The following is a 23,631-nucleotide window of genomic DNA, read 5'->3' on the forward strand; positions in this document are numbered from 1 at the left end:
GTAAGAACAGAATACATCCTGTTCTGCTCTTGCAGCCTGAGGCTGACTTTCCCAACTACACTGCACCAGGGAAAGGAACAACAAAGGCAAATAAAACCTCCACAAAAATTCCTTCAACTTTTTAGGTATTTTTCTTTCTGATTGGACATTGACTTGGTTGCCGTATGTTTTTGTTTTCCGGAGCTCCTATAAAGTTATTTTAGCCAGTCTCTAGTTACTGTTGTCGTTTAAATATTTCGTGGGGGGATGAGGGTCTCAGGCATCCTAGTCTGCCTCCTTGCTGGTGTCAGTTTTTAGACCACTTACTTTTTTTTTTTAAATAGACTTCCATTCTTCGAATAGTTTTAGGGTCACAAAAAATGAGTACAGAGAAAAGTACATGAGGAAGTACAAATTTCTCATGTATTTTCTGTCCCCACACAAGCGCAGCCTCCCCTGCTATCACCCCACGCCACAGTAGTGCCTGTGTTAACTCATCATTATCGCCCTAAGTCCATGATTTCCATTAGAGTTCAGTCTTGGCATTGTACATCCTATGGGTTTGGACAAATGTATAATAAAATGTTTCCACCATTATAGTGTCATACAGGCTAGTTTCACTGCCCCCCAAATCCTCTGTGCTTTACCTATGCGTGCCTCCCTCCCCAGTAGCTCCTGGAGACCACTGATCTTTTTATTGTCTCTGTAGTTTTGCCTTTTCCAGAATGTCATATAATATGAACATCATACAGTATGCAGCCTTTTCAGATTGCCTTCTTTCACTTGGTAATGCAGTTGACCCTTGAACAGCATGGATTTGAACTGCGTGGGTCCACTTATATACACATTTTTTCCAACAAATACATAGTACATGATCCATGGTTGGTTGAATCCACAGGTGCTGAACCATGGATATGGAGGGCTGACTGTAAAATTATATATGAATTTATACATGAATTTTCAACTGTATAGGGGATTGGCACCCCTAACGCCCTTAAACCCTGCATTGTTCAAAAGTCAACTGTATACATTTGAGTTTCCTCCCTGTCTTTTCATGGCTTGATAGCCCATTTCTTTTTATTGCTGAATAATATTCCATTGTCTGAAAGTACCACTATTTACCTGTTCACCTACTAAAGGGGACCTTGGTTGCTTCCAAGTTTTGGCAATTAGGCATTGAGCTGCTATAAATATCTGTGTATAGGTTTTTGTGTCAGTGTAAATCGAGTAAATATCAAGGAATGTGATAGCTGGATCTTATGGTAAAAGTATATTTAGTTTTGTAAGAAATTGCTAATCTGTCTTCCAAAGTGGCTGTACCATTTCACATTTCAAGCAGCCATATATGAGAATTTCTGTTCCTCCACATTCTTGCCAGCATCTGGTGTTGTCAGTGCTCTGGATCTTGCCCATTCTAATAGATGTTTAGTGGTGTGTCGTTGTTGTTTTTATTTTCATTTCCCTAATGACATATGATGTGGAGCATCTTTTCATGTACTTATTTGCCATCTGTTTATCTTCTTTGGTGGTGAGATCTCTATTAAGGTTTTGGGTTCATTTCTTAATCAGGTTGTTTGTTTTCTTAGTGTTAAATTTTGGAAGTTCTTAGTATGCTTTGGGTAGCAGTTGTTTATCAGACATGCCTTTTGCAGAAATTTTCTCCCAGTCCTTTGCTTGTCTTTCATCCACTTGACAGTGGCTTTTGCAGAGCAGAAATTTTTAATTTTAATGAAGTCCAGTGTACCAATTCTTTCTTTCATGAATTGTACCTTTGGTGTTACATCTAAAATGTCATCACCAAACCCAAGGTTATCTAGATTTTCTCCTATGTTATCCTCTAGAAGCTTCATAATTTTGCGTTTTACATTTATGTCCGTGATCCAGTTTGAATAAAACTTGTGAAGGGTGTAAAGTCTGTATCTAGGCTCTTTTTTTTTTTTTTTTTTGCATGTGGATGTCCATTTGTGTTCTTTTTGACAGCATACTACAGCCTTTTAAAAAAAATAAATAAAAGATCATTTTCAATTAAAAAATCTGAAAGCAAAATCAGCTTTAGATGAACACTCTGATGAGGGAGAGGCAAGGATTTAAACCCAGGTCCTTATGACTTTGAGTCCCAGATTTATTCTCTTCTCCCGTGCTCTGTGAATTGATGTGCTCCACATATGACCAGCTTGTCCTGGCAAGCACTTAGCGCTTGTGCTGTATTCTCAGTAGACCTTTGTGATGTTTGACAGTTTTTCTTTTATTCTCTGGCCCTGGAGAGCAAGAAAATTCTGTTGTTCTGTTAAATGTCTCTTCTATGTCCCCTATTTCTTGACAAGTCTGCACCTGGGCCGTGAACTTTTCATATCTGGCCTCCTTTTCCACTCTTGGGTAAGATCTGACCTACTATGGGTGTTCTCAGAAACAACTCTCTGTCACAGTCCTGCATCCACAAAGGGCTTTCAGTGCCTGGGGAAGTGCTCATCTTCCTGAGGAGCTCAGACAGGAGGGAAGAGGAATGCTCTGTGGCATTAGGTGTGGGTGGCGTGTTTCAGTACAGGCTACCTCGTTCCTCTCACATGGATAATTGCACAAGAAGCAGAGTGCTTCAGGAGGTTGAGAGAAAGAACTCCGTGGGTTTATGATTAGGAAATAGACATGGATAAGGAAGTAAGAGAATGCCAGCACATCCCAGGCATAGTAGAGTAGCACTGATGGACGAAATCGCTTACCTAGCCCCTAGGCCGCCCTGTTTGTCACTACATTTTAATTCTCCTAGCAAAGTGAGAAAGGGTGACTGGGATGGTGACACGTCCTCAAGTCCCACAGTAAGTATGAGAGGTGCTGGGAGAAGGAACAAGAAATTCTGGCCTCAGAGACTCAGAGCACCAGCAGCAAAGTTGATTAAAGGATGAGAACTGCTGTGCTGGCTCCAAGGGTCATTTTAATATTCCAGCTGGAAGGTTACAGTGAGGCTTCCCTTCTCTCAACATCGTCTTTCTTCCTGCAGCGTTAGCTCTCTGGTGTAGTGAATGTGAATTCTACAAAGATGGGAATTGTTGGAGAAGGTGACATGCAAAGCTGCTGATGGTGTGTATATGTCTGTTAAAACCACTTCTTGGCCAGTTCATGGTAAATGTGTTCCGTGGTCAGGGGATTCTGGTATAGAGATGTGAAGAATTCCCCTTTTCCTTCAGGGCTCAAACCATCTTTCTTTCTTTTTTATTTTATTTTATTATTTTTTAAATTGAAGTATGATGAGTTTACAGTGTTGGGTCAATTTCTGGTGTACAGCACAGTGCTTTAGTCATACATGAATATGCATATATTCATTCTCATATTTTTCACTGTAAGCTACTACAGGATATCAAATATTGTAATTTTGATTTGCATTTCTCTGATAATCAGCAATATTGAGCAACGTGCCTATTGACCATTTGTATGTCTTCACTGAAGAATTGCTTGTTTAGGTCTTCTGCCCATTTTTGGATTAGGTTGTTTGGTTTTTTGTTATTAAGTTGCATAAGCTGTTTGTATATTCTGGAAATAAAGCCCTTGGTCTCATCATTTGCAAATATTTTCTCCCATTCTGAAGGCTGTCTTTTTGTTGTGTTTACGGTTTCTTCCTTTGCTGTGCAAAAGCTTGTAACTTTAATTGGGTCCCACTTATTTATTTTTGCTTTTATATATATTGCCTGGGTAGACAGCCCTAGAACATTGCTAAGATTTATGTCAGAGAATGTTTTGCCTATGTTTTCTTCTAGGTTTACAGTGTCTTGTCTTATGTGTAAGTCTTTAAGTCATTTTGAGTTTATTTTTGTGTATGGTGTGAGGGAGTGTTCTAACTTCATTGATTTACATGTGGCTGTCCAGCTTTCTAAAAGGGTAGATCTTATGTTAAGTGTTCTTACCACAAAATGAAATAATAATAATAATAATTTTTAAAAGGGAGGAAGTTTTGAGAGGTGATGGATATGTATATGGCCTTAGCGTGAAGGTTTCTTGGATATAAACTTATCCCCAAATTCATCAAGCTGTATACACTAAAAATATACAGCTTTTAAAATGTCAATCATACTTCAATAAAGTGATTTTAAAAATAGAAAGAGGCCTTGGAAGGAGGTGATGTATTTTACATGTGGGTGGGACGTGAGTCATCCAGCTCCAAAGAGAGGACTGTAGTAGCCAGCCTCGCACATATTCCTCGGATCATCCGTCCAGCCCTCTTGGTATTCACACACTTGTGCTGTTCTCTCCAATGCTGAACTTGCTTCACCCTGCACGACTGATAGATTATTATGGAAATGATGCTGTATTGTTCCAAGGTTAGGTTGTAAATGGTGTTGCGTTTCCCACTTTGGTCTCTTGGCACCGCTGCAGCCTTGAGCCGCCACATAAGAAGTTTTGATTAATCAGAGGCTGCTGTACTAGAGAGAAAGAGAATCCTTGAGGCTACATGAAATGAGAGACACCTTGACATACTACAAGCTGTTCTAGTTTACCTTTTTAAAACTTGTTTATATTAAAAGTTACTCTTTGTGATATTCAGTTTTATGGGTTTGCAAAATTCATTGATTCACATACCAGTTTCCATACAGAGCAGTTCCATTCCTTTAATGTTCCGCCTGCATATTCCCTTTGTATTTAAGTATTCCGCCTTCCCCAACCTTGGCAACCAGTGATCAATTTTTCATCCTTAGTTTTTGCTTTTTCCAGAATTTCTTATGAATAGAATCTTATAATATGCAGTCATTTGGTTTTGATTTCTTTCATTTAGCAAAGTGCATTTAAATTTCATTCATGTTGTTATATGAATCAATAGCTCATTCCTTTTTGTCACTGAACAAGATTTCATTGTGTGAACGTATCATAATTTGTTTATTCATTCACATACTAAGGGACAGTTTGGTTGCTTCCAGTTTGAGGCAGTGATAAATAACGTTCTGATAAACATTCCATGATTTTAGGCTTCTTATTGCTAGACTATGAGCAGAAAGTGTGTGTTGCTTTAAGCCACTGAGTCTGTAGTGCAGCTACAGAAAACTAAAGCATTCATCTTAGGTTTAGTCCTTCCTTGGGTCTCCTGACAGCCCCAGTAGAGAGAAGACCCTGGGTTCTCTTGCCTTAGATTTATCCCTATACTGGTTCCTCTGCCTAGGTAGGTCTCACCTTAGATATCACTATCCCTTCCTTGGCCTTTCATCCTTTCCACATGTCCCTCTGTTCTGTGTTCCTGTGACGCCCTAAAATTTTGCTATCCTAACATTTATCACACTATATCCTAATTACCTGTAATTTTCATTGTGTGTTAGCCACTTTACCTGGCCAGTGCATCCTTCTAATTCATTGTTCCATAGAAGTGGGTCTCTTTGTAAGAGAGAATTCTAGGGGTAGGTATCTTTGTAAGATGTGGTGTCCTCCATGGACCAAAAGTAAGGGCGCTTTCATGAGGCTTCTAACACTCCTAGAAGAATGCTGTCTAACTTCCTGGGACATGGGACAGGGCTTAGCTAAGACTTGGTTTTTGGTCTCGTGAGTACCTCAGGAGGGTATTTGCTCTCGCTCTCGCTCTCTCCCCTTCTCTCTCTCTCTCTCTCTCCTCTCTCTCCCTCCCCATCTCTTCTCTCTCTCTATTCTTTTCCTCTCTCTCCCTCTCCTGTCTTCCCCTCATTCATTCCCTCTTAGTGACTAACTAGAGAATTCAAAGGCCAATTATAAAATACTACAGACTGTATCTTGGTATAGAACACAGCTAACTACTGTGTTTCCCATCATTTCTTCAATGATGGGAACATTTTAGGACAGTAACTGCAGCAGTAAGATGATGCTTCACCCTATCTCCTTATCCTCCTTTAAGCAAACGTCTATCTCCCTTCCAGAAACAGGGTCAGAGTACTCCCTTCTTTGTTCGGTGGCTTCCCCAAGTATCAGACATTCAGTCATAGGGCCTAGGAATGAACTCTTTCCTGGTTTTATAAATTAATCTTACTCTTTGATCTGGTGATGTCCCTCAAACCTGGTACTTGGTTTATTTGTTTATTTATTCATTCATTCATTTTGAATAATAAAAGTGAAGAGAACAGACTCAAGAGTTTCTGACCATGCACTTGAGAGTCAGAAGGGCGAACCAGATAGGTGGTTAAAAGTGGCACAGGTTGAAGGGCAAAGCACGTCACCAACAGGACAACCAGATTTCCCCCCGCTGTCCCTTATTTACTTAACTCCCTTTCTCTGTTCGTCATTTTGACTTTTTCTTTTTTTAAATCTTTATTTGTCTCCCTATCTCTCCCTCCCTCACCTTTATCTACTCTAGGTAATTGTCTAAAAGTGGAAATCCAGCACAGCAGAGGGGAGCTGGAAGTATATTTGATAAATTTTGCTAATGAACCTAGGAGAATTCTACATAGCACTGAAATAACTGAGTAGCACATGCATTTAAAATCTATTATACTTTCCTCCATCCTTGCTGTAAGTGCAGCACACATTTGGTAAAGGATAATAGGGCAAGGAATAGAACTGGAATCCTTATAGTGTAGTAATTAATAGTGCACCTTCTGTCCTCAGACATCAGACTTTAAATCCCAATTATAGCACATATTAGTTCTATGAGCTTGGACAAAGTACTGTAAGTCTATGCTTCCATTTCCTCATCTGCAAAATGGAGTGATGACAGTATTTACTTCATTGAGTTTTGGTGATTTTTTAAATGATGTAATACATGTAAAATGTTTAGAAGAGTGTCTAACAATTAGTAGTTGCTTAAACAGCATTTGTTGTTCTTATTTGGGAAGGCAAATTACTTTTTATTTCCTACATGATTTAAAACACATTAAAAATAATTGTAAATCTGTGTTATTTGGCATATAATTCATAAAGATGTGATTTGTGACTCTAATAACATAAGGGGGTAAAATTGTATATGAGTAGAGTTCTATGTGCTAATGAAGTTAAGTTCATATCAATTCGAATTAAATTATTGGAACTCTAGAATGTTAAATTTAATTTTTATGGTAACCAGAGAAAATATCTATAGAATATATACCAAAGGAAATTTAAAAGAGGATCGAAAGTGTTCTACAAAAAATCAACAACATGCAAAGCCACTTAATAATGGAGGCATTGAGGAATAAAAAAGCTATAAGACATACAGAAAACAAATATCAGAATGGCAGAGGTAGGCCTTTACTTGTCAGTAATTACTTTAGATATAAATGGATTAAACTGTCTAATCAAAAGGCAGAGATTGGCAGAACGAATTTTTCAAAACTGTTATCCATATATATACTGCAAGAGACTCAACTTTATATCTAAAGACGCAAATAGGTTTAAACTAGAAGGATGAATATAGATATTCCATGCAAATAGATACCTAAAGAGACCTATGGTGACTATAAAGATAACAAAATGACCTTAAGTCAAAAACTATTGCAAGAAATAAATGATGACATTATACATTGATAAAAGGGTCAGTTTATCAGGAAGCTCTAACAATTATAAACACATATGCACCAAAGAACAGAAAACCAAAACATATATAGCAGACTTCGACAGAATTGAAAGAAGAAATAGACGTTCTACCTCAACACTTCACTTTCAGTAATGGTAGAAAAAACATATAGAACATCAACAAGGAATTAGAGGACTTAAGAAACATTATAAACCAATTAGCTATAACAGACATATACAAAATGTTTATGCCAACAACAGCAGAATATACATTCCTCTCAAGTGACATGGAATATTCTCCAAGATAGATCGTATGTTAGGCCCGCATGGAACGCTAGGCCCTCCTTGTCAGGTCCTCCCTGTTTCTGAGACCTCTTCAGACCTAGAGTGTCAGGGGCCTGATCGGATTTAGGATCCTAAACATTTGAAAAGTAAAATGACTTGGAGACTTTTGCCAGATCATTATTTGCCTGGTATCCCTTCCTTCTTATCTGGTCTACTGTAGAGAAAGCCCATGAATTCTCTTGTATATGGTCTTGCTATTCATTAGAATTTTTATTGTAATCCATTCAGTGCCCCCAGATGTCCCAGTGAAGCCTCCCTCTCTTTCTGACCCCCACACAGACTCAGGATTTGGCCCCCAGCCAGAAAAGCAGAACAAGACATTCAGGCCTTGTTCTGCTTGGGCCCAAACAGCATTTCAGAGTTGCACTACATTTCTTTTTTATCCAGTTTATTTTTCTGGGGCCTCTTGGCTCTCAGGAGGCATTGTGTACGGTGGTTGAGAATGAAGGCATTTCTGGATCTTGATGTTTGTTCAGAAATGATGGACAGAATGCAGTCAAGAGTAGGTCCCTGAAAATTAGCTGATCAGGCTAAATTCTGTGGTATGATGGGATTGAATGGACTCTCATCCTTTACTGACAAGCTATTGCAGTAGCTTTGATTACAACAGAAGAATACATATTTCTCCCACCTGGTGAAGCTTATATATTCCACACATCTTCTGGGGCAGCCCAGTATAGAATATTGGTAGACATAAGCTGAAGAGGGTAGGAAAATAACAGAGGTCCATGTTAGACTTCGGAATGTTGCAGTCCCTTCCTTCCCACCTGTCTCCTTAGACAAAGCCTGGACTTGAAGACCCTTCCACAAAAAGGGCAGCCTCCTTCTAGGGCAACTCACTTCTGCTCCCAACACCCACATACATTTATAGCAGAGGAGCTATAGCAGGCTTGCTCTGTTAGGGATTCAATCCCTGAACATCAGAAATGGGAAGGAATTTGGAGATCATCCATTAAAACCCAATAATTGTACAGATGAGAAATTTTAACTCAGAGAAAGGAAGTAATATGCCTCAGTCCATGAGCTGAGTACAGACTAGAGAATTCTGTCTCTATACTTAGTGCTTTTTTTTTCCCCCACTATGCTAAGTCATAAAATTCAACTCCCCATCGCTCCCCCTTCTCCTGCCCTCACCTCACCTCCAGTGTAATGTTGAGAATATATTTCTTTGGTTTGGCATGCAAAGTCAGGATATTTGGAGTGACAGGAACCCAAATTCTTTCTGCAGTTCTTGCCAACATATTCATCGCAGGAGGTGCAAATTATATTTCTCATTGTAGAATCTGGACGTTATGTGAGAACCATGGGATGAGACCAAGGGATGCCAAGTAGTTAATGGGAAAAGAGAAGGGCCACTGCAGCAGGTGTTGGGATTGAGGCCAGAACCTTGGACTTCCCCAGCCTTCCTCTTCCGATCTCTGGGGACCCTCCCTGCAGAGCCCAGATCTATCACGGAATCTGGTTTTAGGAATCATAGGGTCAACACAAACCCTTCTTTTCAGGCTCAGCCTGCAGCTGTGGCTTCTGAAATGGCACTGAAATGGGCATTTAATTGCTAGTAGGGCTGGCCAAGGTTAGCTGAGAGAGGAAGCCCAGGAGGTAATGGGGGAAAGGAAGGAGGAGGATTTCTCTTCTGAGTTATTAAGACCTGGGTCTTAGTTGAGAGGAAAGGTGATTCTGCTCTCTAACTTGCCCAGCAATAGACTCCCAATGATTTTTTTTTAATCATCCTTTCCCCTCACACCATTCCTGGAGTTAAGAGTTTGGTGGAGCTACTGGATAGCAGTAACAGCAGGGTCCCCAGGAAGAGTTTTCATGGTGGTGAAAGGAATTTGCAGCAGCCAAGGGCTCAGAGGCCTGGCTCCAGCAAATACTGTCTCTGTAGCTCCTGCTCATCCTAATCAGGACTTTTGAGGACATTAGTCCCTGACCCCATCACCCTGCCCCCTTTGCCTCCCTGCCGTTGGACTCACCCTCTGTGGAAGACTGGCACAGAACCACGAGGGCTCCTGGGAGCAGGAGGAGCAGGAGCCAGTCCATATATGTTGGGGAAAAGACAATGAGGCAGGCAGTCAAGCTCCAGGAAGGGCTTAATAATGTTGCACTAGATAGAATATGCAGTAGACACAGAGCTGTAGTTCCCTCCCTGGTCTCCTTCTTTGTGAGTTGTACCCTGGGCTGTAACAGGTGCAGTTCATTTACCTGTGCTGGGAGTGTGGGTGTTCTCTAGGATGGTGGGTGTTCTGCTTCCTCTCCCCATTCCACAGCCAACACGGGGAATGCAGACACAGCCAACACAGTCCAAAGGAATTTGCATAGGAAAGAGGCAATCGTATCCAAGATAGGAAAGCCTCATCCCATAAAGTGAGGAGATCTAAGTAAAACAGAGATGGAAGCCATCTTTAGATTCTACATTTTCTTTGATTATTCAACTTACTATGTGTAATGCCACAAACTGCCCCCACTGAGCCCTGGCATTAGGCTTTGCTTCACAGCTATACAAGTGCATGTAATACGTGTATGTTGTGTTGGATTCCTTGATTTAGCCAAATCACATAACACTGGGCTGGTAAAAGGAGAGAGCACTTAAGATAAGAAACCAGCTCACCTCAGATTTTCAGAATGTCTGATAAGAATGGAATTGAAGACTACAGATTCAGTTACCAATGAAAAACAACAACAACAACAACAACAACAACAACAACAACAACAACAACAACAACGGACCCCAGATGTAGCTATGCCAGATTGTTCTAAGTGGTGATCCAGTCACAGGATAGGGACTCTAAGAAGACTATACTCATCAGTCCACCGCCGGGCGAAACTGGAGGCAGAGGAAATGAAGGAGAAGATTGGCATTTTATTTTGCAATAATTCCATTTTACCTATGTAAACACAAGCAAAGAGATTATGTTAAGGAAACTATGCACCTATTCAAAGGGAAAGTAGCTTAAAAGTTGCAAATGCCCCAAGATGTTTTTTCTTCCTTTATCCTGACACTCATTATATCCTCTTGTTCCCCTTTGCCATGTCTCTTGACTGACTTAGGTCTGACCACATCTATGGACACAACCCAAGTCTAAGCCTTAACCTTGTTAGCCCGGCTTCTGTAGCTACTTTTGCTGGTCTTCTAGTTAGTTCCCTTGCTCTCTTTTCAAATATTTCCACCTCTAATGTGGATGAATTAAAAAAGCTTTGTCCAAAAAGCTTATTCTGAGGTTCACTGCTATAGAACTCAGTTCCTTTCAGATGGTTTCACAGTATAATCCACCAAATGAGACTTATGGGGCTAAGGACAGGCCACCCCAACCTGGCAACCCACAAGCAGGAATGGTGTCACAAAGGCCTCCCGCAGGCACCCCAGCTGTGGGGACCTGCACCAGGAAGACAAGCCCCTATAAAACTTGGCTTTGAAAACCAGCAGGGTTTATGTCCAGGAGAACTGGAAAGCTGGAGGAAACAGAGACTCTCTGTTAAAGAGCTCATGCACAAAGTCACTCACCCAATACTCCATAAAGCCAAGTGGTGGCACTGAGTGGTAGATGGGACAGAAGACAGAATGGTAAACTACTGACAAGTAGTGAGAAACAAAAAAATTACCTGACAATTAAATATATAAATAGTATGATTCAAAGTATGCCCTGTTATACCCATGATATTAAATTTTTGGCTGTTTCATCAATGTTGAGATTACGGAGACCTGGGTACCTCGGTTGACCTGAGCAGAAAGGCCTCATCCTAGTGTCTTTGGATGTGCATTCCAGACTTCTGCTTGGGGGAGAAACTTTTCTGGGATGAGGAGGGGAACGTGGAGGCGTTACAAGAATCTCACGTTCTTACGCTGTGTGTGAGCATTCATTCTCAGAAAATTTCTAAGACATAGAAAGGAGGCTGTGTGTCCTCTTTCTAACCTTGGATTTTCAACATTTTGGCACATGTTTAAGTCTTTGAAATCATAAGAACTGTTTTTTTTTTTTTCTTTTCCCTATACTTTTATCTTTTAAATGTCCTAATGCCCGTACTCCTCCACCCACTTCTGGATGGAGCCAAGAGTTCCAGTGTTGCCTTGTTCCCCTTTCTCACCTGACTAAGCTTTTCACCTCTCATCTGCTGCCCATTTGGACTTTAATGATCAGAAACTGTCTCAGCTCAAGGCCTCAAGAAGAAGATGTGCTGTTCTCCTAACCCTGCAGGCTGGATCCAAGGCCTATGTTCCCAGGCTTATCAGGATTACGAACTGCTGAACTACTGTGTCCACAGCCCACCTCCTACCCTGTCGAGCTACATGAAAGTCCCAAGAGGACCCCCACGTTACTGCTCCTCTTTGAGGGCAGGACCCAGCCTGAGTTCCCCCGGTGCTGCAGGTCACGATCAGGGGATGCACTTCTCTCAGGGCCCCCTCTTGACTTCGGCTACGCAACACCTCTTTCTGCAGTTTCATCATTTTATTCTTTCCTCTGAGTCTTCTCCCAGGTTGAAGTGCTTAAAACAATCTCTCTTTCCAGCTCCTAGATCCTTCTTCCTTCATTTCTTCAAGCAGCGTCAGCATCCCAGCTGTGTGATGACAGCCACCTGTACTCAGAGGATCAGAAGCAAAGCTTTCTTCTCTAACCAGTGCTCATAAGACTCCATTGCAATGGGTTTGATCCCACAAATGCTTACATACCAGAAAAGAATAAGCTCCAAGTAAGCAACATGAAGGTCATAACAAGAGCAGCAGAGCGGGAATGCAGAAGGAAATGATAGTCATGATCTTATGAAGACAGAACAGGTGGCCTCTGTCACTGGCTTGATGTGGAATGAGGGGAAGAGGAGTCAAAGATAAGGCTGACTATTTTCATATCATGGCTCTCAGCTGTGCTGTGGGAACACAGGAGGAACTGGGAGTCGCAGAAGGAGTTCTGAAAGAAGGAACATTTACTTGTTTTCCTAGCATGTGCAAGAGAGGACGGGGCTCCTGCAGGGAACTGAGGAAGGTTCTCCATTGTGGAAGCTTAGGGTGCCAGCTGAGTGGGACTGTCTGCATAGGGAGGAACCAGGAGAGAGCATCGCCCCACTCGGGGAGCATCCCAGGACCCTCTAGGCTTCCCCACAATGACCCAGGGACTCAACTGTCTTTCCTCCCCAGACTACGACTATCCATTTCACGTTTTGGAGAATTTCTCTGTTTATGCCTGGCCATGCAGGAGGCCACTAGGTTCTGTGTCCCTACATTAACTTCTCAGTTTCAGGATTTTGCTGAGAATCACTTCAAACACATGAACATTACAAGATTTTAAAAAAATCTTACTGAGTTCTTATAATCCCTGGTCTAAGGAAACCAGCTACCTTCTTTCTGCAGGTGACCATTAGAGCATCATGCTCAGGAGGTAGAACTCAGGTGACACTGTTTAAATCTGGATTCTCCACTTGCTGGACGTGTGACCCTGGACCCTGGGGGTGTGCTTTAACCTCTTTATCCTCAGTGTTTCTTTTCAGTAGAAAAGAAAATAAATAATAGTATCTATCAAGAAGAATTGTGGGGACTGAATTAATACATATGAGCTATTTAGTTATTTTAAAATATACCTTTTGAGGAGGCCTGGAAGTGACATCAGTGGCAATGGCAGAGGAGGGAGGATAATCCGTCCACAGAAACGCTGACAAAAAGAGCAAGATTCATCACAGTCAACTTTGTGCAAGGTTTACCGCAACCAAGAAAGTTTTGAATCAGAATAAGGCAGCTTAAACGTGGTAGGAAAAGTTTTGTGGCATTTTAAAAATAACTTAGCTTTTGTTCCAGCTTGTTTGCCACATTTACACACCCACCCCCCCCACACACACATACACACACACACACGACATAACAAGGGAGAATTTGCTTCAGTAACCTGGTCATATATAGTCTCTCTGAACACAGAGAAATTGTTTTTATAATCTGAAGGGATACATTTTAAAAGTTAGTCATAAACTCAGCAAAACAGAGGGCTAGATGCCACTTTGGGACTGCTAGTCTCTGAACATGACCTTCATGGACTGGTGAATTTACCATGGAAAGTAAAAGAGCAATCCTTTCTTCCTCCTAAGCTGAGGTCACCTTAGAAAGAGTTCTCCTGGTGATAGCTAGATGTGTTGATACAGCATATTGAAAGTACAAGAGATTTTACCAGAGCTGTAAGCTGTAGTAGGAACAATGGATAGATTATTGGTTACTTCTTCACTGTTGAGTCCTAGACCTACCTTCCTAGTTGCTCTAACATCTGTGTTACCTTCCCCAGCCCTCAGCATCATAGATATGAACTATCTAGGGAATTGTGGACATCCTGACCAATTCTTAGACTCCCAGAAAATCCTCAGGGCTGGCGAGTCGCATGGTAGGAAAGAATACACACAGGAAGTCTCCCCAGAGACACTTCTTTCATGTTCTGTTTTAGATCTGCACATGTTATCTGAAGTTTTTCTGTTTTCACATCCCTTAGGAGGGTAGAACTTCTCAGTTTCATCTAGTTTCAGTCACCCGGAACTGTGCTGTTTCCTTGCCTGAGATAAAAGAGACAGGATTTTCTGATCTGGCTGTTCCTTCAAAGCCTGATCTAGAAGAAACTGTTCTTTCCCTGCCAGATCACTGGTATAAATCCTATGAGTACTGGGAAGACCGCAAGAGCCTAAGGCCATTGGCTGCACTGGAACAGTAACTGTGAGTCTCCATCCGCTGACCTTCCTCATCACAAGTGGCATCTGCCTGAGGTGAAATCTCTTTCCCCAAATCCTGGCCCTCACCACCAGCCCCATTAACCTGTTCAAAGATGTCATAATGTGAAAATACCTCAATTACCAGTGAATTTCAAGGTGTTTTACTATATTCACTGTGGAGAGTAAATCTGTTTCTTTTTAAAAATCATGGTAACTGATTGGAAAGCAAGTTTCCATTCAAGAAACATCATTTTTATTGTTTGGCATGGTACCATTAGAGACGCAAACCAAAAATCCTAACCCATAATCTAAACATCTTTTAATCATATACATAAAGACATGATTGAATACTTACCTGGTCACCCTCAGAGTTGAGGAAAACCCTGGGCTACTCTTCTGGACTAAGTGTGCCTCCAGGACTCTGTGATGGACAGAGGGCATCATAAGTAAAGAAGCCATACAGACTCCAAATAAGGTTTGGAGCAACAGGCAGAAGAGATTCATTCCTGAATACTTCTAAGTCATGGGTCTGTAATTTATGCCACAAGAATAAGTATTTGGGGGTGTCCTAAGAGGGTAAGAAAAAAGATTAGGGGCACTGGGAAAAGGTACGGAATGGAGCCATGTTAGAAAATCAGGTATTATGGGATACTAAGACTGGGAGTGTGAATTTCAGGAGATTTTAGGGAAAAAAATAAGTCAATAAGATAGGGTTCAAATATAAGTGAGGAATTCAGGTGGATCAGTAAAGCTGGGGGGAGAAAATTTCTGCTTTAAGAGAAGTGGTGTAATAATATCATCAGAGTGATAGTGTCATCCAGGTGAGGAGACAGTCTCTGATGGGGCAGGGGAGGAAAATCTCTTCTTTCGTGAGGGCTGCCATTAGTCAAAGAATTAAATATGGAATTCCTAGAAGGAAAGGAGGGAGGGGAGATCTCAAAAGGTCGAAAAAAGGAATGTAAAGATATAAGAGAAGATGCTAAATTTCAGGTCATTGAGAGGAGGAAAAGGGACAGATCTGCTAGTGAATATGCAGAACGGAAGTCAGTGCTGTCATCCGTGTGTGTGTGTGTATGTGTGTGTGTGAGGGTGTACTGTGTGTGTGAGTAATACACGATTACTTCCTGGTGTTATTTCAACGCTTCACCAGGGTACTAGGTGCACAGGGAAGCAGTTAACTAGTTATGCCCTCTTCCTTCTTCCTCCCTGTATGGAAATGTCAGCTTGCTCTTTTGATATGTAGTAACAAACTCCAGTATATTCTGGAGAACATCTCTTCTGTACGTCACTCTTGCTGTCTCTGCCTCTTCAGCCAACCTCTGGCTTTGACCGCTGCCCCTCTTTGCTGTAGGACCTACACTGTGCTCTGTTGCAATCGGCTTCCTCCTAGTTGCTGTTTCTCTCCCCTGTATTGCTTTGCCCTAAGATGGGCACAGACCCTTCCCACAATTCCTTGCAATGACAGCAGAGACTAAGCTGCAACTCCCATCAGTTATTAGAAGGTGTAGGAATAACTGAAGGAAACTAACAGAAAACTTAAAATGAGACTAGAGATGTCTGTGCTTTGAATCTACAGGCTCAATCCCCTCCACAGGAAGTTTACATTTGCCCCCCCCCCCAGTTGTTCTCAGAGTTGAGCTACCCCTAAAACTTGGCCCCACATCAAGCGGGAAGGGCCAGTTTACCTCCCTCCAGGAGAAATCATCTCAGACCTCTCTTTTAATAAAAGTCTGAGTCTCAACCGCGGGGAAACTCCAAGTGCGGGAAGTGGTTTCCTCCTCAGCTCTCTTCTATCCCGGGGTTTGCTTTGTTCCAGGATGACTGACAGTAGGAAGCTGTCCCCCTCGTGATTGCCCTTTGTCACTGCCTGAGTCTAACCTCTCCACCTCTCTTCCCCGTTCCCTATAGTACTGCCTTTTAAAGGCTCTGTGCTCAGCCTTCTTTTGGACTTCTTGCATTCCAGTTATTTATACTCATACATTCTCTCAGCTTTAATGAGCATCTGAGTGTAAATGGCTCTGAATCCACCCCATCTAGCCCTGATTTGTCCTCATATTCTCCCACAGTGTGATATAATGAAAAGACCACAGAAGATGGCATCAAAAATCCTGAGTGCTAGGGCTGAAATAAATCAGGTCCAGGACTTACCTAGGCAGTCCTTCTTCCCCATAATTTGTCAGAAAAAGTCCCTGGTTTTCCTAGGAGCAGGAAACACCTTTGAAGGACTTCCACAATGTCCCCACCCCTAGTCCTTCCTAGGGAAGCCCAACCTGGCAAATATATAAATAGGCATCTTGCAGCTTCCTGCTCCAGCCAGCTCTTTTCTCCCTCCAAAATGGACAAGTCCCTCCTGCGAGGACTCCCCATCCTGCTCTGCTGTTTTAGAGGTGAGTCCCTATGGTTGATAGTTGGTGAGATGTGTCCAGGATTCTTGAATGCACTGGGGTTCCCATGACAGAGGTTCTCTTATGAGAGCCATGCGATAACAGAAGCTGTCATTCTAATGCCACGACTTTGATCCACAATGTGTCTTGTCCCTGTGACCTTCACCAAAGTCTTATTCTCCCCTTAAAAAGGAAATGGGTGGATTATAAAGGAATTGAGAGGATTTTCATAGAAGCTGTGAGATGAGATTTGAAAAATGAGGTCTGCAGAGAGTGTATTTTTTTTTTCCCAACAGTACTGTCTGGGGCATTGTCAGACAATGAGCACTTAGGTGAGTAGAAATGGATCAGTGGTGCGGGAAGGGGAATGATGGGTGGGGGGAGATGAGGGACAGGAGGAGCACTGAGCATTGAAGGAAACCCAGAGATAGACATTGAATTTCAACACCTGGCACTTTCTTCCAGCAGGATGAGGCTGGGATGGGTGCTGATTTTAAGTTTGACAACAAAACAAAACACAAGGACATGAGCAGAGTTGACTTGGCTAAGGATGAGTGTATTAGGAGCCAGGAAAAGGGAACGGGGAAGTGGTATGTTGACTTCATAGGTACTAGCTGGCCAGATCCAAAGGGCAGTGATTTCATGAATTTGAGACGCTCTCCCCCGTTGTCAGCTTCCAGGAGCACATGGGTGAGAAGGCCACACGGGCCAGCTAAAAAGAAGGGAGTGAGGCACATGTACAGAACAAGTGCGGTCTGTGCGGTGCCCTAAGGGATGGGGAGGGGGTCTGAGAGGCCTCTGGAGGTGGGGAGGACTGAAAGGAGGGAGAGATGCGGAGATGCCATGAGACAGGTGACTAGGCTTTGGAAGGACGGAAGGGCCTCGAGCGGCTCCAGATTAAGGGTCCAGGATGGGCCGCCTGTGTTAGGAGGATTACAGTGGCCCTACATAAGGGGAAATCGCAGAGGAAATTGCAGCTACGTCTTCTTTCTCTTCGCCAGCACAGCCCGTGAACTGTATGTTGAGGAGGACCGTATCCCCAGTGAGTATGAGGAGGGCCCGGTCTGATGATCTCAGTTTTGATTTTGCTCCTCTTTTCCTTACCCTTCTACTTGTTTTTCGGACTAAAACTCCTGTGGCCGTAAACTCTAGTCCCTCTCTTGGCTCAGCCTATTTGAATAGAGGCAGATGACTACGCTTGATGAGTCTTTGGCAAAGCCCTTGGGGCTCCAAGCAGACTTCAGATTCGAAAGGGGAGGTGGGCCCTTTCATGGCAGTGTGAGGTCTGCTCTCACTTCTGTCTCCCTCCTCTCTGGCCCAAACTGTAGAAATTATTCAGTGTAGGATGTGCCACCTCCAGTTTCCAGGAGAGAAGTGTTCCAGAGGCAGAGGAGTGTGCACTGCAGCACCAGAAGAGTCTTGCACAACTGGGAGGATTTTCAGAAGTAAGTTGTGGGTTGAGGGAAGGAGGAGGAGGCAGAGGAAGCAGACAGGGGCGTATTAGCTGTAGTAAAAGAGGGGACTTTGCTTCACCCCAGGGAGTCTCGGCCCTGGGATGACTGGTATCTCTACCCTATCACGTGCCATTAAGAAAAATAGACAGAGGTGGTCACTAAGGTGGGGGTCTGTAGCTATGGGATCAGTATTTTGAGATGCCCGAATAAACAGAGGAGACTGAATTGAAGGGGAGGGAGAGGCACAATAGGGCCAGTGGGGAACAGCAGGATGTTGGTGTGGGGAGGGCAGCTGTTTTGTCTTTGTCCCTGCCTGGACTTCTTGTGGGTAGTTTTAAACTGTGAAATAAAGGGACCAGTGTCAGCAATAGATAATTGGCTAAAGGACCCTTGATGGGTAAGACTAAACATCATGATTTCCCTGCTTTCCTACCCTTTGTGCTGAGCAATCCCGTCGTATTTCTATCCCTTACTTAAACCAGTGTTAAGATTTGCGGTGGAAACATCCAGCTTGGGCAGTCCTTGAATTGCTGCCGTCGTTACCTCCACACACCCAGGAATATTTTTTTTTTTTAAACTACTCTGCTATTGCGTTTCTTTTGGGAAGCCCCTACATTGCAGCATCTTCCAATTCGTCACATTTGAATAACCGAGCCTTGAACTGCACAAAGGTTGTTTTTATATGCCGGTGTGGGCCGGAAAGAAGTTTTTTGGTTTGTTTGGTGGTTTTTGTTTTTGCAGAAACCTTTTTGCTGATCTGTTTCTCCTCCCTTCCGCAGACGATGGTACCCCCTGGTTAACCTTCAGGGGCTGCCTAGAGAACTGTGCTAATGTGGACAATATAAAATGGAGCATCTACTTGGTAAACTTCAGGTGCTGCAGGAGCCATGACTTGTGCAATGAAAACCTCTAGAAACTGCTGGTCCTTCTTCGGCACCAATCTCTGGGTGACGTTGTTGGCACCAGCTCTTCACGATGATTTCCTTAAAAACCACACTTCAGATTGCAAACATGTGGCTCTGCCTTCTGCACGTGTAAGAAGCAGCCCTCTCTTTTTCTAGATTCTCTGCGTTGGCCCCTGAGCGGGTGAAATACCTCGAGTGCAAGATCAGCATGTCCTGCAGGTTGTTGCAAAGCCTAGTGCTTTCACTGGGTACCCAGGTTGCTTCGGGAAAGGAAGAAGAGGATGGGCCACTTATCTTCTCTGCTCCTTGACTTCCTTCCGTAGCAGAATATTTTCATTTTTTTTTCCTCTCTGTACTGTTCTTCTAATCTCACTCCAACTAAAGCATATAGCCCTGGTCTTGTGAGGAGGGATGGGGTAATGTGAAAAAAGATGACTTGAGTCTTGTTGAATTTTGTTCATGAATGCTATTCCCAGAGTGAGGAGAAGGGCAGCACGTAGAAAGAAGTGTGTACCAGGACCATGAAGGGAGAGGGATTTTTCTGCCTTGTAGAATGAGACTCTCTTTGGGGTTGGCGGTTAGAGAAGAAAAGGAAAAGGCATCTCTGGAATTCCAGAGACAGTGCTTGCACTCTGCTTCCCTGGGAAACTCACAGGAAGTCGTCAACCCCTAGATGGGCAAAAGCTGTAGGATGCTTCCAAGGGGATGAGACCAGAGCAGCCAGATAAATATTCCCATACCTGAAGCACTGCATGGAGGAAGCTGAGCTCTGTGGGGTCTGAAGGAGTCATGTGGGTCTGGCCACTAGACATCTCGACAGCAGCCTCTGTGGAGAGTTGTCCCCATGCCAGATGCCTTTCCCCACCCCTCCATCTCGCACACACTCAGGTCTTCCACTTGTTCAGTTCCAGCAGCCTAGGGAAAACAGAAGTTGGAAAATGTACGCTCACAAGGATTGAGACTGATTCCTAACCAACTGGTCGGATGAGATCTGAAAGGGGTGATTAATTAATATTACAAAAATATCGTAAAGAAAATTACACTTCCTCCATACCCATATTGTGTTTTCTTCTTTCTCTCCTCTCCAAACCCCTCCTTAATTTCTTCAACAAACATTTCTTTTAAAATTCCTGTGGTTCAGGCACTAGTAGACCTTAGGATATAGTAGTCATGATTCCTGTCCTCATGGTATCTCAGACAAGAATGAAGATATATCTAAAGAGTTAACTAAACATGCAAGCTGAAACAAAATAATAAAAAAAAGAAGCAGGTGGGAATATTTGGTATAAAGTATAACAAATCAAAAAAACCCATAATAGATGAAATATTAGATGTATTAAAAAAGAAAAAAGATGAGCAAGGAATTAGGCAGTTGGAAGATCAGAATGAGGAACTCTCCAAGAATATCATAAGAAAGAAGACATAGAAAGAAGACCTAGAAAATATGACCATAAAATAGAATGGGTTACAGAATACAAACCTGAGAAATAAGGAAAAACATAAGTTAAACAGAAGTAAAACAGAAGTTAAAGACTAGCAAAGATAACAAACCTTTAAGTACTTCCAGTAAGAAAGAGCAGGAAAAGCATAAAGGGAGAGAGAATAAATGCCAAAATCCTTCAAGTGTCTTAACAAAGAAACTTAAAACACTGTATAAATTCAGCAAAAGTCATGTCTCAGTGTTATTTCTGACATAGCAGATTGTGAACTAAGATAGCCCTTTTTGTGGAAGAGTGCAACACTCTTTGAAGTCAAGATTCTTAAATGAATCATTTGGTAAGGAAAAAGGGTAACAAAAAAATTTGTTTTACAACTTTCTCCCCCTGGATAGAAGAGTAAGAATGATACCTTGTGAATGTTCTCAGTGTGCTTACTTATCCGAACCTGCTGTGTGGCAAAAGATATTTTGTGTTTTATTGCAACTATAGAATATTTTCCCCATTTTTATCTTTCTTAGATTCTTTTGATTAATCTAGTATTTTTCATTTTATCTTCTCTATTAGCTTTTTAATTATACATTCTTTAATAATTTTTTAATTGTTATGCATACTTACCTGTTTACAGTCTACCATAAATTAGTACATTTACCACCTTATTAGCAACACAAGAGTATAGGAATTTGATTCCATTTATTCCCTTCTGGGTCTTTTTTTTTAATCGAAGTATAGTCAGATTACAATGTGTCAATTTCTGATGTGCAGCATAATGTCTCAGTCAGACAGATACATGCATATATTCTTTTTCACATTCTTTTTCATTATAGGTTATTACAAGATATTGAATATAGTTTCCTGTGCTATACAGTAGAAAATTGTTGTTTATCTATTTTATATGTAGTGGTGTGTATCTGCAAATTTCAGACTTTCAACTTATCCTTTCCCACCTGCTTTCCCCCTGGGTAACCATGAGCTTGTTTTCTATGCCTGTGAGTCTGTTTCTGTTTTGTAAATAAGTCCATTTGTGTCTTTTTTTCAGATTCCACATTTAGGTGGTATCATACGGTGTTTTTCTTTTTCCTTCTGGTTTATTTCACTTAGAATGATGATCTCCAGTTCCATCTATGTTGTAGCAAAGGGCGTTATTTTGCTCTTTTTAATGGCTGAGTAGTATTCCATTGTATAAATATACCATAGCTTCTTTATCCAGTCATCTGTTGATGGACATCTAGGTTGCTTCCATGTCTTGCCTATTGTAAATAGTGCTGCTATGAACACTGAGGTGCATGTATCTTTTCAAATTAGAGTTCCCTCCGGATATATGCCCAGGAGTGGGATTGCTAGATCATATGGTATGTCTGTTTTTGATTTTTTAAGGAATCTCCACACTGTTTTCCATAATGGCTGCACCAAACTACATTCCCACCAACAGTGTAGAAGGGTTCCCTTCTCTCCACAGCCTCTCCAACATTTATTGTTTGTGGACTTTTTCATGCTGGCCATTCCGACTGGTGTGAAGTGGTACCTCATTGTAGTTCTGGTTTGCATTTCTCTGGTAATCAGCAATACTGAGAATCTTTCCATGTGCCTATTGGCCATTTGTATGTCTTCTTTGGAGATTTGCTTGTTTAGGTCTTCTGCCCATTTTTGGATTGGGTTGTTTTTTTTTTTTTTTGTTAAGTTGTATGAGCTGCTTGCATATTCTGAAAAGTAAGCCCTTGTCAATCACATCATTTGCAAATATTTTCTCCTAAGTATTTTTCTTTCTTTTTGTTTTGTTTACAAAACAAAAAGAAAGAAAGCTTTGCTGTGCAAAAGCTTGTATGTTTAATTAGGCCCCATTTGTTTATTCTTGCTTTATATCTGTTGCCTGGGTAGACTTCCCTAGGAGACATTGCTAAGACTTATGTCAGAGAATATTTTTCCTGTGTTTTCTTCTAGGAGGTGTCTTGTCTTACATTTAAGTGTTTAAGCCATTTTGAGTTTATTTTTCTGTATGATGTGAGGGAGTGTTCTAACTTCACTGATTTACATGCTGCTGTCCAGTTTTCCCAGCACGACTTGCTGAAGAGACTGTCTTTTCTCCATTGTTTATTCTTGTCTACTTTGTCATAGTTTTATTGACCATTAGTATGTGAGTATATTTCTGGACTTTCTATCCTGTTCCATTGATTTGTATGTCTGTTTTTTGTGCCAGTACCATGCTATTTTGATTACTGTAGTTTTGTAGTATAGTCTGAGGTCAGGGAGCCTAGTTCTCCAGTTTTGTTCTTCTTTCTCAAGATTGTTTTGGCTATTTGGGATCTTTTGTGTTTCCATAAAATTTAACAGTTTTTTTTGTTCTAGTTCATTGAAAATGTCCTGGGTATTTTGATAGGGATTGCATTAAATCTGTAGATTGCTTGGCAGTATGGTCATTTAAAAATATTGATTCTTCTAATCCAAGAACATGGGATATCTTTCCATTTCTTTGTATCATCTTCAATATCTTTCATCAATGTTTTATAGTTTTCAGAGTATAGGTATTTTACTTCCTTGGTTAAGTTTATTACTGGGTACTTTATCCTTTTTGATGCAATTTTAAATGGGATTTTTAAACTTTCTCTTTCTGATATTTCATTATTAGTATATAGAAATGCAACAAATTTCTGTATATTAATCTTGTATCTGCAACTTTGCTGAATTCATATATTAGTTCTAATTGTTTTGGGGTGGAGACTTTAGGGTTCTCTCTATAAAGTATCAATCATGTCATCTACAAATCTTGACACTTTTATCTCTTCCCTTCCAATTTAGAAATCTCTTATTTCTTTTTTTGGCTGATTGCTCTGGTTAGGACTTCCAATATTATGTTACATAGAAGTGGTAAGAGTGAGCATCCTTGTCTTGTTCCTAAAGTTAGCTGGAAGTCTTCCACCTTTTCACTGTTGAGTATGATGTTGTCATTAATGGTCTTTATTATGTTGAGATATATTCCCTCTATACCCACTTTTTGAGAATTTATATTGTGAATGGATGTTGAATT

General features: G+C 41.5%; 2 protein-coding genes across 1 annotated transcript; both read left to right on the forward strand.

Annotated features, from left to right (window-relative positions):
* PATE3 (prostate and testis expressed 3) overlaps positions 1-23,631 on the forward strand; it is a 68,685-nt gene that overhangs the window by 23,408 nt on the left and 21,646 nt on the right.
* PATE1 (prostate and testis expressed 1) lies at positions 16,763-19,330 on the forward strand. The gene is made up of 3 exons (XM_010986481.3): positions 16,763-16,814; positions 18,095-18,256; positions 19,045-19,330. The coding sequence occupies exons 1-3, from the start codon at positions 16,763-16,765 to the stop codon at positions 19,176-19,178; spliced, it is 348 nt and encodes a 115-aa protein (XP_010984783.1). The 3' UTR covers positions 19,179-19,330.

This window comes from Camelus dromedarius, chromosome 34 (assembly GCF_036321535.1).
Source record: "Camelus dromedarius isolate mCamDro1 chromosome 34, mCamDro1.pat, whole genome shotgun sequence".
Taxonomy (NCBI): domain Eukaryota; kingdom Metazoa; phylum Chordata; class Mammalia; order Artiodactyla; family Camelidae; genus Camelus; species Camelus dromedarius.